Consider the following 18,987-nt stretch of genomic DNA (forward strand, 5'->3'; position numbering starts at 1 on the left):
TCGAGAAGTAGGTGCCCACTTCAGTCGATTAGCTCCAAATACTCCAGCGAAAAGAGAAGATTTCCTTTAACATCTTACATCACATCTTTGGACCCCAGTGGCCTATCAGGAGAAAGGAGCTTTGCTTGCTTCTTGAAGCCATAGCTTCAAAGAGACGGCTTGAGGCCACTCTAGTGAAGTTCACTTTTCTTTTTGATGCAAGGGTGAACGCTCGACCGTTGCTATGATCCCGGCAGATCTCGGGGCAAAATGGAAGAGCTTCATTTATCAGATCAATTGTCTCAAAATCATGCACATTGCGCATGTCTTGTCTCGAACACAACATATGTTGTCAATGTGTTAGCGGGCTGCTAGAGCTGAGATCCAGCTCAGCTCAGCTCAGCTCAGCTTCTCTAAACGACGACGGCGACCTCTACATCATCCAACGCACGAAAAGTAGTGAACACTGCAATGTAGGTGGCAGCATAATCCAGCCATTTCTCCGACTGAGTGACTCTCCGTGACCAAAAACTTGGCGAGCATTACAGCGCCCCTCAATCGCTGCTGAGTGCTGAATAACTCCCATACCCTAGCGCAGTCCTCTACCACTGTACCCTAGCCCCTGTCCTCTGACCTTTGTTTATTACCACGATCCTTGCCACTGTCCCCCATTCCCTGCCCCCTACCTGTGTACCTGCCCCCTACTTGTAGTTCCTTTGACTGTACCTCGATCATACCACCGTATCTCACCCCGTACCAGCCCCCACCACTGTACCCCGGCCCCTGCCACTGTACCATGCGGCTTGCAGCCCCTACCATTGTTGACATGCCCTTATCCCTGTACCCCGGGCCCTGGCACCTACACCACTGTACCCCAAACCTTGCCAATGTACCACAGTCCCTTACCACAGTACCCCAGCCCCTTATACTGTACCCCAGTCCCTCACAGCCCTCCGTACCACACCCCGCCTCCGGCGCTGTCGAGGTCGACCCCGGGGCTGACTCAGAGCACATTACACATTACACAGGTGTTTGGTGCCGGCGGCCCCCATCACGGCCCGGACCGCCTGTCACTCCATCTCGGCCGCCGGTCGATGGCGCACGATCGCTCGCTCGCTCGCTCGCTCGTTCGCGCAGAGTCGCGTCATAGCACGTGCACGGTGTGTCGGTACCGACTCTGAGGTGGGTGACGCGGCCCGACGCGCAGACAAACACACAAACACAGTGCGAGAGAGGCGGCGGTCAGCCGACGGGCGAGGTCGGACTGAGTGGTGCCCGGAGACGCGGCGGGAGCAGAGGTGAGACGGGAGAGCTGGGTGAGTCGGGAGAGTAGAGAGGTGAGTCGGGAGAGTAGAGAGGCGAGTCGAGAGAGCTGAGAGGAGTCAGGAAAGCAGAGAGCCGCCAGAGGTGAGTTGGGAGAGTCGGGGGAGCTGTGGGCTGAGACGCGGCCAGAGTAGAGGTGAATCGGGTGTGCACGGAAGAGCAGGAACGGGAGGGCGCATGTGAGAAAATTGGAATGTGAGTTGAGTCATCTGAATCCCGAAGGATCGGATAGTTGGAGTTGCACATATTTTTAATGGGTTTAGCTATGAAAGTGAGTTTGAAGTGACTTAAGACTTCAATCAGTAACAAGATTCCTTAGCTAAATGCACGGCTGCATGTATGGTATATGTATGTCGCCTACCGTTGAAATTCGATGTCCCTACCTGGAAGGGCGCGGAGGATTGTTCCGCTTCACAGCTGCAGAATCAGCAGACATACTGAGTCAGTCACACTTGCCTTGACGTGGATATATGTGTGCTTTCAGGGACCCGAAGACTCGGTCTGTCTTTGCACCAGATACCGTCAGACATGGATACGTGTTCGCTTGTCTCTATTGATGACGCACGCGAACATATCTGATCCTCGAATTACGTCCGCTTCTGTCTCAGCGCCGCTCTGATTGCCACTTCTGAAGACGAGGTGCTTCTGGTGCTGTATTTCCGTGAAGACAAGCAATTACGTCTAGTCAGAGCTAGAAGAAACGTTTTTCCTTGACTGCATGTGTGAGATCAACTGTGAGAACTTAGTAAATCAGCTTTGAAGCGAAGAGCAACAAAGAACCAACGGTCACTTTAATCAGGGTGGACAAAAGTCGTAACATCTCAACATATCACTCCTCTTTACGACATAGGGGACAATACGCAATACATTCAGGCGACGCTCAGTGAAAGAGTTTCAGGAAGAACTGAGTGGAGTCGAGCATGTGTCTTGGCCAGTGAGCGGACACCAAATTCTCGACATGGCCGCGGACGCGCAGTCCCCGCAGAATCAGCTGGAGCAGTTGTTTCTGGCGTGCGACACGGACGGGACCGGCTACATCGGTCGCCAGCAGCTGCGGGACCTCTGCCGCGGGTTCGACATCTCCGGCGACGACTCGGACCTCATCTTCGCCGACCTGGACCGCGACGGCGACGAGCGCATCAGCTTCGCCGACTTCTGTCGCGGTTTCCGAGACTGCGTCAACAGCGACTTCGCCCAGGTCAGCTGCCGGTCTGCATCAGTGGACCAGGAGGAGCAGAAGCCGGCCGCCGAGACCCGCAGCGGCGCAGACAGGAGGACAGAGAAGCGCGAGCACGGCAAGAAGCCCAAGAAGAGGGGCCTGCGCCGGCGGGACAGCATGCACCACGCGTTCAAACAGTTCTCGAAGACTCTTGGAGAGGAGAACGTGCTTCACTTCATTGGCAACAGGTGGGTGCTACTGGTGGCGGGTACCACGCATAATGTGCATTGGATAATTAATACCGTAAAGTGGGGCTATTTGAGACAGTGGGGCTATTTGAGACAGCAAGGCAATGGTATAGTAAAATCGCTGTAAAATGAAAACCGTTTGATGTTTTTTCGTCATTTTTGCTTAGGCTGATGTGGAATTGAACAATGAATGCTCTGAATAACCTTTTTGAAAATTTCGAAAAGTTCTGAAAGAAATTTGCAATAAAATACGACATACAGAAAAACGCACAATTTAAGTTGCTCGAAAAGGACCCCTACCTGCAACTTAAAAAAGATGAAGTTTTAACAGCTTCGCCACTGTATCTATCGCTACTACCTTTTTGCTTATAGGTTAAGCACATTTTTCATGAAAATATTATATATTGTTAACGGTACTGCCGATTGCGTAACCCATTGTCTCAGAATCCCGATGATGCCCACCTGGTCAAAGCTCAACGGATATGCCAAATAGCTGATGATAACGGTGATGCGATGCACCCGAGAAGACTTGCCGCCATCTACCTGAAGTGCATCGACCGTTCGACATGAGCAACACCGGTGAATCGGTCGTGGTCATAAACGTGCAGTGGGTTCATGGTAGGTAATTTAAGCAGCAAGCAATATTTACATGTTCGTAGTGTAACATAATAACCCTTTAGCTGGTGACCAAACTAATTATTCTGATGAATATGTGCTTAAAATGTGCTTCATCAGTCACTGACTCATTCGACAATCAACATATGTCTACCTTGGTTGACCAAAAAACACCATCGAATGTTACTTAACACATGAACGTACTGTTAGGTGAGCCTATCCAAGTACTTGATGTGGTAGGGTAACCGGCCAATCGATACGGCATGCAGCGATCGAGGAAAATCGGCATAAAATCAAAACCGTTTAACATTTTTCTGTCATTTCTTCACATGGAGATGTACAATGGAACAAACAATCATGCAGACCATTCACTCAAATGTTTTGGGAAACCTTTTGCCTTGTTTGATTCATTACAGTGTGCTTCATAAGGTAGCGAGACTGTCTCAAATAGCCCCACCGACTTTCGGTATACCTGTTTTCACGTCACCGGGGCTATATACAAAAACTTACTTTCAAAATTTTACTGTCGATGACTTTCAAATGGTCCTTGATGATCATCCCGTCAGTTTGAAAGCTATGGGTCACACCATATTATGATAGCCTTAGCATATAGTGATGCAATTTTATACCCTACCGAAATGAAGTGTCCTACGAAAAAGGAAAAGATTGAATATAAAAGTCATATAACAGTCTTTGAAAAAACAATTTATGCCAAAATGATCAAAATTCAATTTCCAATTGCATGGCGTTTAAAAAATTATCTCTAGCGTGACCGATTTTCTTTAATTTCCTTGCAACTAAAACTGTCTCAAATAGCCCCACCCTATGGGGCTATTTGAGACAGGCTTTAACATAAAAAATAACCTCAGTCATTGTTACTAGCTGAACCAAAATACACCTATATGAAAGAGCTCACAGAGAACTACATTTTTGCAATTTACATGCTATAAGAAATATGAGCCGTCTTAAAGGGAGAGGCAAAAAACTGTAAAATCCGTTTCAAATAGCCCCACTTTACGGTACCATTATGCCCTAAGAAAGAGCCCTATTTCACCCACCGAAAGCCTAGAACTAATGTAAGATACCTAATGATACCAGAAATATTCTAAAACTTTTCTTCTTTGACAGATTATGATCAGACACCGTTTTGTTTTAACACGTTCCATAAAAATCGTAAGTCTCGGGTCTATATGTAGGAGCATGTATTTCCACGCTGTTGTGCCCAACTATGATGCTTATACGGAGATGACGCGAACCCTGTCTGCAAATATGATTGTATTTTTGCAATAGTTTTAGCATCGATGTCTAATTACGCACCATATAATTTTATATGATCTCTTTATGTTCTTACATTACAAAAGAACCAAGCAAACGTGCTGGCATAAGTACCTACAAACCAATATTTCACTCAGCGCGGTCACTGTGCGTTTCTCAGTTATTTTTACGAACCATATCATTACATTGCATAATCATAGTTCGATGGACTCCTGCAGCTGAGGCTTACAGGAAACCACAATAAGGGCGCCAATGGCGGAACAAATAAGAGTGCAAGTTTACCTATTTGCCTACTGCGCTGACAGTTGGTTTACCGAGTACGTGGATGAAAACTTTTCCAATAAACGATGTCAGGTTCATTTGACACAAAAATGACACACACGGCAGGTATGTGTATTGTGTAATCTGCAGCATAGGCGACAAGAATAGGTATGGAGGAGATAAAATACACACTGAGTGAGCTAAAGCAGAGGTATTGAGTCAAATGATTATGTACCTAATGCCTATCTCAAAAGGTCACCACCATCACCATCAGTCTTGCGTTCCGGTTTAAAACAAACTGTTTCCGGTGCTACCCAAGTGTGAAATCCATGACGTAACTCCCGTTACCATGGCCTGTGGTCCTGATGTGACGCCTGGTGCCCTGTTCAGCAGCCAAGAGAAGATCCATCAGCTGTACCAGGAGCTCTCCATTTCCGACACGGATCCGCAGATCAGGGTGCAGGTCGAGAGCGTCCTCAGCTCGCTGCTTGGCGAGGTCAGGCAGCTTCAAGATGAAAACAAACACATGGAGAAGCTCTACATACGGTAAGGACGGATCAGAGCTGTTATAGTATGCCCTCGTCGGTGATCACGCTGCTTATACGGTGATCAATAGCTTGTCGAGATGCATGCCAGTCGCTGACCCGCTACGTGATTATGTGATTCCACGATCACATCGTCAATGCAGTGTACGGTGAGCTAGATAATTAGAAATCAGTGGTATACGTGAACACTACACAGCGTGTAGCCGATTGTCAGAAACAGATAAGGGGTGGGCGATGCAGGCGCTACCCTCAACGCGGAACCCAGCGAGTGAAACTGGGCTGTGACCTTGGGCACGTGCAGCTGACTGAAAGCGAGTCCGGCATTGAAAACAGCGACCTTGCCCACATGACCGCGTAGTGATCAGCTCAGTGTCATGGCTAGCTTCGCAATAAATCTGAGTTGGTAAAAGCTCCTGATAGCATGAAAAGATGTCACTGAGCTATCGGTATGACAGCATTTATCGCAGGAATCCTGAATCTAGGTTAGCCAATATCTGTTATTCATTCCTACATCTGAATGACGTCACCAATACCTGACGTCAAGTCTCCGCCCTGATGACGTCACGAGGCTGTCCTGCCACCAGCGACTGACATGGTGCACCTGCTGCAGGCGATTCATCGCCCCCACAAATTTACCGACCTTGCATGAACTACAGATCGACTCCGCCTTGGCAACCCAGCCGACACCGCACACGTAATCAGGCGGACATCAGTCTGTCTTCCCCATGCTTACAACCAACTGTTTCCTTTAAAAGACCGCCTCCACTCCTTTGGCAGAGCAAAGGCACACAAGTCTCTCCTGAGGTCGACTTTGATGACCGTTCTGTTTTGTCCATAGTGAGAAAGAGACCTGCATATAAGTCTCGGCTGAAGTTTAATTTGACGTCCGCTCTATCCCCAGTGAGAAGGAGGCCCAGGAGACCCGGCTGAGGTCTAATTTGATGTCCTGGCTTCTAACAAACCTATATCATGTCCTCAGTGAGAAGGAGGCCCACGAGACCCGTCTGCGGTCGATGGAGGACGAGCTGGAGGCGCAGGTGGCACGCGTGGACCTGCAGGCGCGCCGGGAGGCCGAGCAGCAGAAGGAGCAGGAGATCAAAGAGGTGGAGCGGAAGATGAAGGAGGAGATCGCCGAGCTGCAGACACACCTCAGAATGTTCCAGAAGGTGAGATTGCTGGTGGAGGGAAGGGGGGATGCCACCACTGAACAGCGTAATGGATGTTTGTGATAACGCTTTTACTGAATGAAAATGTTTGGTATTATTTATGCATTTTAATTTCATCGAGTTGTTCGCCGTTCAAAGAAAGTAGATGCAAAGCTTTTCATAAGATTTATTGCGACTTATATCAAGGATGAACTATGAAGAACGGCTTATTCATTCAGTGGCTTTAACAGAGCGGCATACAACTGTACAAATATTTAGCGGAGTGTCACTCAAGGTCAGGACTCCATCACGGCGTAGGTAAGTAGCGCACCGGCCCATGGCGGCCTCCTACCGCACTTGTCTCTCCCCGTGGCTCGGTGTGTCGAGTTCCAACAGTCAAGGTCATCTCGGCTGGCCACCAGCACTCACCGGCTGTGGCCCCAAACACAAGTGTCAGCCGCTGTCAATAACGTGCGACCCGCTCGCCGAGCCGTGTGATAGAGCCGAGACAGCGCGAACTACATAAAAGGGACGGGGGTGTAAAGGGCTGAACATAAAACACAATGATACATTTTGAAATATGGATCGAAAATGTTTGGGAAGGCCGTATGCTAAAAAAAGGTATTGACAAAAGTGACATTTGAGCGTAAGATTTTATATTAATGGGAAATACTCTGGACCGCTTACATTAATGTACACCATTTGATATTGGTAGAACGAAGCTTGAAGCCGCATGCCTAGCTCACCTGTGGTTCTGCAACCCATAGGTGGACAGTTGGCTTCAAAAAGACACCAACAAGCCCGGAAGCGACGAAACTCTCAGGAAACTGGAAGAGGCGTCCAGCGAAAACCGAGGGCTAAAGGTGAGAAAAAGTAATGAGTAATGACGCATGCATGCTGCACAATGCACATTGATAAGTGAGCATATAACACAAGTGGCGAATGGAGTTGGTAAGAGTAGAGTTCTACAAAAACACAATAATTTTCATGTCAATGTGCATGTATGATCCCAGGCGATTCACCGACATGCGTGGTTTATTTTTGCTATAAGGTGCTTGACGATTTCCGCCACTTCATTTATGTATCGGATGACAATGCCCACCACTCTGTCGGCGGCAGATGAACCTGACCGAAACAGAGACCAGCATAGCACTGATGCGTGCTGATATGGCTCAGATTAGGGCGCAGTATGAAGAGAAGTGTCGTGAACTGCACAAGTAAGTACTTGATATTATGGGTAAAGCCGCCTTGGTACAGTTTATTGCTCGAACATCTCTTTGTTTTAGAAAATGCATAGCATGCTGTTTTACGTAAGGAGTTTTTTCTTCATAATCATAAATAAAACTGCGCATTATAAGAGCAATATTGATATCCTCTAAAATCAAACGTTTAGTTGGTGTAGGTATTGATTTGTTTTCGTAATTAGGCCCGAATAATTAAGATTGCAAGTTTACTCGCACATAGTTTACGTGACAACATTCGTTCGATTGCAAGATTCGCAGTTGTTGTCATGTTTCAGCGAGCGTCAACAGATGGAGGAATATATTGCAAGGCAAGATCAGATACAGCGACAACTTCAGGTGCTACAGTGAGTGGATACGTTTAATTTGAAAAATTGTGCTCTGGGATCCAATTGATAGGGAGTGAGCGACATTCTCATTAGAGTCTAATAATTGTCGCACGTTCATCAATTAAATAATGTTATTTGGCTTGGAAATAATGAACAAATATATCACCGAGCTTAATGTGAAAGAGGACGTTTGTGGCCATTTAGTATTCTTGGAGCCGAAGATCATACCACCAATTGTGTAGCCCAATAAAAAGGGAAACTAACAGGCTGCGATGAGAAACATTCGGGATAGCTTATCTGACAGCTGAGACCTTAGAGGGCTCGAACATTTATCGCGAACAATCTCGCTTTACCTCCGAAATAGAAATCCCTCGCCGTTCCTCTCAGTCCCCTTTCAGACTCACCCTCCCCTCTCATGTCGATCAGGGAGGCGAACCGGCGCATCCAGGACACCAACGACAGCCTACGGCAGACGCTGCAGGACAGCGGCCGGCTGCGGCGACGGCACCAGCAGAGGCCTGCCAGTCAGATGAGCTCCACACTCGGCGACGAGCTGGACAGCCTCTGGGATGGGGAGAGCGTGCGTTCACAGGGCTCTGGCCGCCGCCCGCTGCTCGAGGACGTGCAGTACGGCATCCCGCGGCTGATGCATGATCTAGGTGAGAGGGCCAGCGATGAAAGAGTGTACTATCTGAGGACTGAGATGGATGATATTGCACAGTTGGGGGTCTTTCTGTGTGAACGAATGGCACTGTGCCTAAAGAAAAAAAACATGAGAAAAATGAAGAGTATGAGACAGCTTTCCTTGCTTCCCGATTTCGCTCTTCAAACTTGTCATGACCTCATTTCAATGTCAATATTAGCCTTCTAATAAAAATGCGACTGAGTTCATAGGTTGTCGTTCATCCAGCTAGCACGATACCCATTCCTCTACTCTCCATTTCCTCTCGCGCTTGTCAGACGGGAGCCTGAAGGACCCGGACGACATGGACAGTGGCCTGGACCGGTCCGTGCGGGACGAGACCGAGTCGTGTCCGGGCCGCTCCGTCCGAGAGGAGCTGGACGACCTCGAGGCGCAGCAGGACAACGGCATCGACGAGTGTTTCCTGGTGAGAGAGAGAGAGAGAGAGAGAGAGAGAGAGAGAGAGAGAGAGAGAGAGAGAGAGAGAGAGAGAGAGAGAGAGAGAGAGAGAGAGAGACCGCCGATCGACGCATGGACGGTACTTACATAGAACCGGCCAGTGTGCGGCTGTTTATCGATTTTCGGTGTCCAGATGTAGCTATTCTTGGAGCCAGACTATTGTGTTTTCCATGGAAGTCGGAGGGTGATTTGATAGATGCTAATGTAGGGTGAGTTAATCATGCAATTATTCGCGGAAGTTAGACATAAGCACTGCTGAAAGAGCGACACCTGTGACCTGATTTGCCTTTGTTCATGCATGTGATCTTACAAACGCTTGAGCACTGAAAAGTTCGACGCATATTCGAATCCTGTTATTCATATTCAAATTCTATGAATATTAATACGCGTTTCATAGAAATTTAAAAAGGCTACGCAGTATCACAAGTTTCAGAATCACACGCCTCCTCCCCTCTCCCCAGAGTACCGAGGACCAGTACCTGGAGAAGTGCCCGTCTCCGCGTCCCTCCCCGCGCCCCTCCCCGCGGCTGTCTCAGCGGGGGGCGTCTCCGCGGGTACTGAGGCGGCAGCTCCCCGCCAGTACCGGTACACCAGGCGGTACCGGTACCGCGCCCATGTCGGCGGCTCTGTATGAGCCCACCGGGCCCCCGGACCGCACCTATAAGGTAGTGTTTGCCGGCGACGCTGCCGTCGGAAAGTCAACCTTCATCACCCGCATCTGCAAGGGCGTCTTCGTCACCGACATCAGCTCCACGCTGGGTGAGTGGGGAGGCGGAGGGAGGATATTCTTCACTGCGGAATTAGCTTTGCAAGTAGGGAATTGATTTACTAAGAATAAGTGATTGAGGTATGCTTATCGGTATTGATATAGTGAAAGGATACGGTAACCTGCCAAGATACGATAACCATAGCTGATTGCATCCAAATCGCATCAGTTTATAGTAATATTGATGAAATACAGTGATATCCTTTGACAATGTGCTGGAAGGTGGTTTGCCGTTTAGTTGTGTTTGATGTTTTGTTATTCTATCTATTTTCAGGAGTGGATTTTCAGGTGAAAACGCTCTGCGTAGACGAAAAGAACGTTGCAGTACAACTTTGGGACACAGCTGGTAAGTCTGATCTTTCTAAATATGCTCTTTAGCCTAGTCTTTAACTCATTTACAAGAATCAAAAAACATCGTTCCAATTCGTAATATGACTCGAACTGAGTAGTTATTTTCATTGCTTCAGGTCAGGAGCGGTTCCGCTCCATCACTAAGTCGTACTTCCGGAGGGCCGATGGCGTCATGCTATTGTATGACGTCACCAGCGAGAGGTCCTTCCTCAGCGTGCGCCAATGGGTGCAGAGCATTGACGTAAGTTACTCGGCTGCGGTCCGGTTCAATGGCGTCATTATTGGTAGACCGTAACCGTACGAGTACGTGAGCTAGTTGTGGGATCGATCGAACACTATAATGTTTCAGTATACTGAAAGCTGTGTAATGGTCCTTATTTTCCCGCTAACGCTTGGCTCATTTGATTTCTTTGGGTGTATGAGACACCAAGTAGCGATTCTCTTTCGCTATTTACATTAAATCTTTAATCACACTACGAACCACCACTACCTGTCACTTGTCACTCCGTTTTCACCTATTTCTTTGTCCCCATTCCCCCAGTACCCGCCTGGCTTCTCTCCGTCCTATTGTTGTCTGTGACAGTGTGTCTCTGCTCCGCCGTCTGGCGCGGCTCGGCCGGTCGACGGCGCCGGGGTGCAGCTGCGCTCCGGCCACCTGTGCCGTGCCTATACGCACCCAGCGGGTCAGACCGGCACACGGCTCCGGGCGCCGTGTGCGTCACACTATACGGGGTCAGAGGCAATGATCAGACGGGGTCAGATGCAATGATCAGACGCGAATGTCGACGTCCGACGGCACGGACAGGGGACGGGCACATGCACGGGGGGACGGATAGGGGCACACAGTCACAGACACTGATCAGGGGGCCGAGACACTGAAGACAGACAGACAGACAGACAGACAGACAGACAGACACACTGATCAGGAAAGATTCATTTATTAGGAGGCACACTGCTTAGGGGACAATGGTGGGGGACAGACAGAGTGATCAGGAGGCTCAGGAAGGGAAGGACAGACAGTGCTCGGGGGCTGTGAGTTGTGACATACACACTGTAAAAAATATTGACGAGCTATGTGTCAAAACAAGGGTCTCGAAACAGTCAGCAGGTTGTCAATGCTTCCGGTACCTACCACTTGACTAGTTACCGCTTAGTTGGCTTACAGGCTGAGAACTATCCAGATCATTATGATACGGTATTGTAATGATACCCTAGGTGTACCTTTGTTTTGAAGTGCTGAATTAACTATCAAGGTTGTTTGACGTTTGTTTTCGCCTCAATCCGAAACGAGGAAGACCCTCATCAAATTATTAGGTGAAAGCCAGCCTCAGGATGATCAAAATACTAGGGGTAGTTTTGTCATAGTAATCTGTGAAGGGTGAGGAACAAGCCGTAGCAATGCACTCGTCACTAAACCAGCCTGAGATTATTCGCCAGGTAGCTGCTGCGTTTCCCTACTTGCTGAATCATGTTTGCAACTTTCCATTTCCAGACACTTTTTACGGCAAATAAATTGTTGGGTGATTTGGAAGGTGAATGACAATTTTATTTCTATAAGTCAATACATTTGTATTTCCGATTGCCCTAAAACTTTTTTTAATCGTTTGCGGTAGGTTTTTATTGTTCGCAATAAAGTTGCGCACCTGTGAATCCTTCACTTAAAGGAAATAGTTCACATTTTAACATGGGTTTTTAACTGGAATAGCAGTTCCGTAGCTTGGGCTGAGACGAGCATAAATCAGGAGCTTTTACAGCCCAACGATCACCCTAGGCAAAGATATTCTATTTCTCGTCCCGAAAAACGTGCCTTGCGTTGAGGTTGTGTGCCTTGCATATATTTGCATCCAGTATGAAACGAGCATGGGTCCCGAAAATTCTTCAGAAACGCTCCAGTAACAAAAGAAAATTATTCAGAAAATTCTTCAGAGGCGCTCCAGTAACAAAAGCATGAGCAGATCGCCCAAATGCCGGTGGCCGCGATAATTTCTCTAGCTTCTGAATAATTTTCGGGACCCATGCTCTTTTCATACTGGATCGCGTGTGCCTTACAGAAACTGAAAAGTTCTTCCTATATCAAAAATATAGAAAATAATATTTTGTTATAAAAAGGTTTTATTTTCTTTGCTGATCATTTTGAACATAAAAAATCATAAATCCATTGCAAAAAATATAATTTCGTGAAAGTGAACTATTTCCTTTAATGCGTTCCCGGCTTCCCGGCGCCAGTTGCGCTGTGCCGTGCCGCGTTCGGTCGGGGGTGTGCGCGTCTGTGAAGTGCGAGTGTTTATCACTGGGCAAACCTGTATCGTTTCCATTTGTGCAGTGTCTAGTTATGAAGAATTGCTTGCCGATATATGACCTGCAGTGATCGACGTTCTGATTCAATAACTTGCCATAAGCCATTATTCTCAACCAAATCGCGCAGAGACGTTTGCAAAGTTGTCGAGGGGGGGGGGGGACAAGAGCGATTTTAAATGAATTGCTCTCCATGCAGTGCAATAGGACTTAGGTTTAATTTTTCGAATGTTGTGGAGCCGCCCCCGGTGTCCGGCCTGGCCAACTCTCTCAAGAACCGACAGCTAACGGAACACTGAAGTTTCACTACGACGATTTCCGCCAGTTATGAAGAAAAGGCAAGTGCAAGAAGTACAAAACTTCTCTTGGTAATCAAAACTTAGGTTTGGCAAATTTCAAACCTTAAGTCACTACAACTGTGGATATGAATAAGCTGGTTATTGACGGCCAAGCTCTGGCCAATCTGAGGTTCAGACCTATCATCAAGTTCATGAGGCAGCTGCGGTTTGGGCGGCTCACGGGCTCCACTGCATAGGCTCAGACAGGTACTCTACAAAATGTCTTCTGTGTTCTTAGGTTCAGATCTATCGATAGGTATGTGCATGCTTCTGATTCGATTGATAACTGTAAACGGGCGCTGGAAGTGAAAGGTTCGCTTGATATACGAAAGGTGCACTGCAAGAAAGCACATTATTTCAGAAATACATCTTCATTTTATCTTGAGCGTTTTTGGAATGGGCCGGATGAATTCGTAATCAAACTGGTAAGGGATTTCGTTTGAAGACCACCGATATTTAATAATATGATGGTCTTCAAACGAATTCGCTGGCAAATTCGATGACTGGATTGGGCGGCGTAGGATCTGCTGGTCATCTGACTATGGGTTGATTAGGGCCTAGTTGGGCCCCTAGTTTTGACCTAGTTTGAGCTTCATTCGTTAAGTAGGAACAAGACGATGCTTCTTTTGAACATCGTCACTAAACAAGCCGCCCTCGTTTTGACATTGTTTTTCGTTATCATTGTTACTAGATACTTTGTTATCATACACAGCATTAACGAGGACCTGCTTCCAAAACAAGGCAGAAACGCTCCAGCTATTTTTGGGACGTGGTAAAAACTAACTGACACCTGGTAACTGTCATCTGACGAACACAAAACAAGCCAGGGGCTCGCAGCGTGTGCCAAAAGTAGGATGCAAAACTAGTCTGTACCCCCGACATTTAGCGTTGAGAATCATTTGACGAGGGGCTAGTCAATATTTTTTACAGTGCAGAGAGGCACGTACAAGGGACAGACACATGGATCAGGGACAAAGGTGCAGGACAGAGTCACTAATCAGTAGGCAGGCTGAGACAGATCGACTTCGATATTCATCCGCAGGGCTCCTGAGGGATAGGGAATAATCGTAGGCAGTTGGGGCCAGCAAAACGTAAGCTTAGTATCTGGTGAATTATTGTCTGGCAGCATGCTCTTCAGTACTCAAGCACATCGCCATTCACAATGCCGAACTCAGAAGTTCAAGGCGATAGGCGTTATCACAAGTGTATTCGCGGCCATTGGGGCGACGTAAGAAAAGAAGAAAACAACTGGTCCCAAGAACTTTAAATTATCAAATAGCATGCACCTTTTCCTTGATATGTAGAGAATTTACCATTAATTGTTAGAGAAAATTGCATTTCAAATCTTCCATTTATGCTTTTTTCATCGTTTGCACAGTATGTTCTTTAACTAAGCTAGAAACACTAATTAGAAATAGTTCCCGCATCATCAAGAACAATAGGGAAGCCTTGAAGTGAATACAATAATCTAAACGGTTTTGTAATACATGAGAAGACACTTCTAAAATTGTCAGTAGAAGTATTAAAGGCAAAAGTTCAACTTTTTCACAAGACGGATGGCTATTAACCTATTCAACGTGTGATAACTCAGCCGGTATATCGTCGCCTACAGCCCAGCTTTCCCTAGTGACCGATAGAGGCGCTGCTATCGATGTCCGCCCGTGCCGCCTAACGGTGGGCCGAATCCGTGCCACTCTTCGGAATTACTTTTGTGAAAGGTAAATCCCAATACCTAGCAAAACACGAACACATGTACGAGTACCCGAAAATTCCCCAGAACCGAACCACGTGATGAGATCCATAGGTGAGTTATCCATCGTGTATTCGAACAGCAGCATCGAGTATACGGCTGCATGTGTTTTGCAAACATTTGCCTTTGAGTGAAAGACGCAACCAGTTTGCGGGACTTTGAAGGCAAGCACGCCACGCACCAGTGATGTGCTTGTTCAGTGAATCAATTTCGATTAGTCTCGAAAGTTTGAAACTCTTATGCGTAAACACGCACCGGCATAAGACTCAGCCAGTACATTGGCACAAAGCGGGTAACCAAACTGCTAGAACGTTTATAATATTTGCCGAATCACACATTTGGTCTGATATCTTTCTTGGGAGCTGTTATATAACCGACATATATGTAGGTCCATCGCACATTATGTGTGGTCATATAATCGGCCAAAGATAAGCCAGGTGCTGCTGTTGCCAGTCGAGGCGAACCTAGTAACTGAAAGAACTATATTTGCGACGGGTAAGATCTGGTTGCGACCGGTAGGAGTTTTCTTATCAGTGTCAGAAATCGTGCTTGGACTTCTTAGAGAGAGAGAGAGAGAGAGAGAGAGAGAGAGAGAGAGAGAGAGAGAGAGAGAGAGAGAGAGAGAGAGAGAGAGAGAGAGAGAAAGAGAGAGAGAAAGAGAGAGAGGGAGAGAGAGAGAGGGAGAGAGAGAGAGAGAGAGAGAGAGAGAGAGAGAGAGAGAGAGAGAGAGAGAGAGAGAGAGAGAGAGAGAGAGAGAGAGAGAGAGAGAGAGAGAGAGAGAGAGAGAGAGAGAGAGAGAGAGAGAGAGAGCGTTGGTCACTCCCTAATGAACATAAGAGGACATGTGTTTTATCAGCATTTTAGCAAATGCATTCACTCTCTAACCAGCAACACTCAATAAAAAGCTTCACCAGTTTCTAATGCTCAATCCTTTTACCCGTAAATGCAGCTTTCTTTCAGGCAGTTCCGGTCATTCATACGGCTTATACGGTTCGGTTGTGACCTTTTCTCATTCGCCGGATATTACTCTGGCACGCTTTTGAGTTGTAGCTCAGGTCCCATTGCAATTACTTAGAGCATTCAGGGCTTTTGGTATGGGCATTGATTTCCTAGGCGGGGATTACGTCCTAGCCAGTGCAATGTTTTTTTTTTCAATGCCTCACAGGAAATGGGGAATTACCTGTGTACCACTCTGCACGTGATGGCGTAAATACCAAAAGCAATCACCGACTGCGACCGGTGACCGGTGATCATTGTCATGGCATTCTGATAACCATGTCAATGCTCATTTCCGATTTGATTCATCTAGTCAGCTATGTAGTTCCATCACTGAACTGATTACATTATTGATTCAGGAGGTACCATGGAGGGGCCGGGTCTAAGAGGAGGACATTTCGCAATATAATTGTAGGGAAATGCTGCGCAGGGCGCTGCGATTTGGGCACCCTCCAGCTAATGAAGCCCATTTACATACAATATTTGATGGAAAATAAAAAAGGTTAGTAACCCTTTTGGACAACTTTTGCCGAAATCGTTTGTTTATATCCCCCACTCCGTCCCTAAATATAGATTTAGAGTCACCAAAGCTGCATAGTTAGTGGTGATATTTTCATATGGGCCCACCGACCCTGTAAATTAATGTTTTCTAAGTGCCATAGGAGCCAATGGCCAGGCGATGTCCTATGTCGTACTACGCATCCCCCACAAGCCCACCTCAGTACCCTGGCCGTTCGCGTTGTGGGAAAGGACCTGGCCGGCCGAGTTCATTTACATGTTTATCGTTTGATGCATGATTGAATCCCTCTATGCATGAGCCATATACCGTAAATATACATAGATGATCGAAGCCAAGCATAATCTTCCCGGAACTCTTCGACTAGATACGTAAAAACACGTGAGCATGTAGTACGATCTGTAAAGCAGCACCTTCCCGATAATCCGAGCAAATAGTGATTCGTTTTCATTCGCGTCTATACATCTATCAAGCAAATACATTTTTATAGCTCAATGCATGATCTCACCATAGGTCCTAGATGATATATCGTCATGAATTAGATGGGCCGAAGCAAATATAGCATTTATATTTTTCATATAATTATATATGGCATGTGATCCCGGTGAAATAGTGTGACCTTATGTGTGACGTGCTTTATGCTTCAGAAATTGCGAACAACTGTGCTAATGAACCGCGCTGAGCATATTGAACACTGATTGGCATCTGTTGTGGTGCCCATCACACGTTTGTACTGACTGCTGAGTGCTGACAGCTGAGTGGCCAGTACAGTGTTCTCATCTTTCATCCGTCCACAGGAGGTGACCGACACGAGGGTCCCCATCATGCTCTGCGGCAACAAGGTGGACATGCGAGAGGCGCTGATGAAGCAGGGCCAGACTTGCATCACCCGAGAGCAGGGAGAGACCCTGGCCCGAGACTTCGGCGCCCATTTCCAGGAAACCAGCGCCCGCACCGGCCAGGGCATGGTCGAAGCCATCGTGGAGCTGGGCAGGTGGGTGATATGACCTGAGGGCTTCCGATTTCAGATGAACTGAGAGCATCTGATATTGTTCTTTCTTCTCACATATGTTGGATGATTATCCAAACGTGTGTAATGGCGCTTTCCTCATGATTTTACTTAGATATGGCTTACTTTTTTGCCTCCACTGGTTAACTACGGCTTACGGACAGAATTAAACCAACCAAAGCTTTTTGCTGTACTAACGGCGATCGTCTCGTAATCGCCCGCAGGAGAATGCTGACCAATGAAGATGTCGAGGTGCAAACTTCGGCGCTGAAAGTCTCCGATGACGCCAAGAAAGGCGGAGCCTGCTCCGGCAGTAGCAACAGCTCCAGCTCTTGCAAGAAGTAGTCGACGAACTCGAAAACATACGCGACGTACAAGAAATATGACTTTGGATCGGTTTGCCAGTCGAAAGGTGCGACCCTACGAGTGAATAAGTATTTTTGAACTGGAAGTGATATGAACATTTCCGTCTACGAAATAGATTGACATGTTAAGGAAAACGTAGAAAATTGTCGTGGGCGTGTGTAGACTTGAAAGCCTGAATGGCGCTTATATGTGCATTGTATAGGGTTGTGAACTTGTAGGCATGTGCTAAAAATATATACAACCGCACGGCTGTCGGTTTACAATGAATGCGAAGTGTCTGACCGGTGTCAGAAAGCGGATGAGATGTTGTGTGCCTGCTTGTTTTGTCGTTTATGAGCAGGACTAAGCTCTGGCACTTGCAGCCGCTGTTTCACGTCTGAGTGTGTAATATCGTTAACGTTTGGGCGATAATTGCGTGACATTCATTTGTATTGATGCTGCATATACGGCTGATGTTTGATCGAATAAACTCGATGAAGTGAAACCATTATCGCCACTATTAAATTGCTGCTCGATGCTAACAATGTCGAGATTGGGATGGTGGTGCAGGTATATTCAGCACCGCCACCACCAACAACACCGACACCATATTTTCTACTGCACCACCACGATTTCCACCACCTTTTCTGTTCGGATTTCGTCACTAAGCTTAAGGCTGCACATTGCACCACTTATTTCAATGTTGCCTCGAGGGGCCGGGCAGATAGATTAATGTTAAATTTTGGCGACCCCATCAGATCCGACTACGGCCGAACTGTCCTTTTTCTGTATCCACCGTCACAATTAATTCTACGTCTTACGGCTAAATGTAACCACCAGCGTTACAGCAGGTATACATATAGCAAATCAATCGACTTTCCTTCGTCGAGGCAGACATTAGTTATACTAGATGCCGGCAGCGCTCGTGCGTTGCCTTGGGCCAGAATTGGAGGATCCATAGCCCAATGACTTCATTAAAAACCGACTTTTGTGTCGCTAGATCGACGTTTCCCGGGATCAGAGGATCCCTCGTCAAAACCGTTATCCGCCCCCCGCACGCGCAGCTTGCACCCCTCGGATATTATCTCGCCGGAATGTCGTGATCAAATGTATTCTTCTTATGACCTGCAAGTTTTGAACCAGTTAGAGCTGCCGTTTACCCTGCAGGCGTGGCAACGTACGAAGGGGTGCAATCGGCTTGCACGTGCATAGCTCATGCACCACAGAGTTTAGCTCAACCAAATGTGCATTATTTTGGAGGCCTTGCCTGGGACTACCATTGAACCGATTTTGAGGTTGATAGCTTAAAATTTCTTTGAGCCAGAGGACCTGACGTCAAAACGGTTTTCCGACCCCAGC

At 47.1% G+C, this 18,987-nt stretch overlaps 1 protein-coding gene across 6 annotated transcripts; it reads left to right on the forward strand.

Annotated features, from left to right (window-relative positions):
* The first annotated feature begins 1,051 nt into the window (after positions 1 to 1,051).
* On the forward strand, positions 1,052 to 18,133 carry LOC122366185 (ras and EF-hand domain-containing protein homolog). 6 transcript variants are annotated; one of them, XM_043338141.1, is made up of 14 exons: positions 1,052 to 1,277; positions 1,787 to 2,709; positions 5,254 to 5,406; positions 6,385 to 6,571; positions 7,318 to 7,413; positions 7,670 to 7,767; positions 8,070 to 8,138; positions 8,547 to 8,779; positions 9,081 to 9,229; positions 9,723 to 10,020; positions 10,302 to 10,373; positions 10,495 to 10,619; positions 17,072 to 17,268; positions 17,508 to 18,133. In XM_043338141.1, exons 2-14 carry the CDS (start codon positions 2,261 to 2,263, stop codon positions 17,626 to 17,628), a joined length of 2,247 nt encoding a protein of 748 aa, XP_043194076.1. In that variant the 5' UTR covers positions 1,052 to 1,277; positions 1,787 to 2,260; the 3' UTR covers positions 17,629 to 18,133. The 6 variants fall into 6 exon arrangements, with proteins under 6 accessions (XP_043194076.1, XP_043194071.1, XP_043194074.1 ...); XM_043338136.1 differs by having other exon boundaries at positions 1,067 to 1,295; positions 5,251 to 5,406; XM_043338139.1 differs by having other exon boundaries at positions 1,067 to 1,295.
* The last annotated feature ends 854 nt before the right edge of the window (positions 18,134 to 18,987 follow it).

This window comes from Amphibalanus amphitrite, unplaced genomic scaffold (assembly GCF_019059575.1).
Source record: "Amphibalanus amphitrite isolate SeventyFive unplaced genomic scaffold, NRLGWU_Aamphi_draft 000789F_arrow, whole genome shotgun sequence".
Lineage (NCBI taxonomy): Eukaryota > Metazoa > Arthropoda > Thecostraca > Balanomorpha > Balanidae > Amphibalanus > Amphibalanus amphitrite.

Excerpts from the sequence above, each read along its gene's own strand:
- LOC122366185 (XM_043338136.1), top strand. The coding sequence starts at position 2,261 with ATGGCCGCGGACGCGCAGTCCCCGCAGAATCAGCTGGAGCAGTTGTTT. Across the intron at positions 7,414-7,669 it reads GCGAAAACCGAGGGCTAAAG|ATGAACCTGACCGAAACAGA; the intron begins GTGAGAAAAAGT and ends TGTCGGCGGCAG. Across the intron at positions 10,021-10,301 it reads CGACATCAGCTCCACGCTGG|GAGTGGATTTTCAGGTGAAA; the intron begins GTGAGTGGGGAG and ends ATCTATTTTCAG.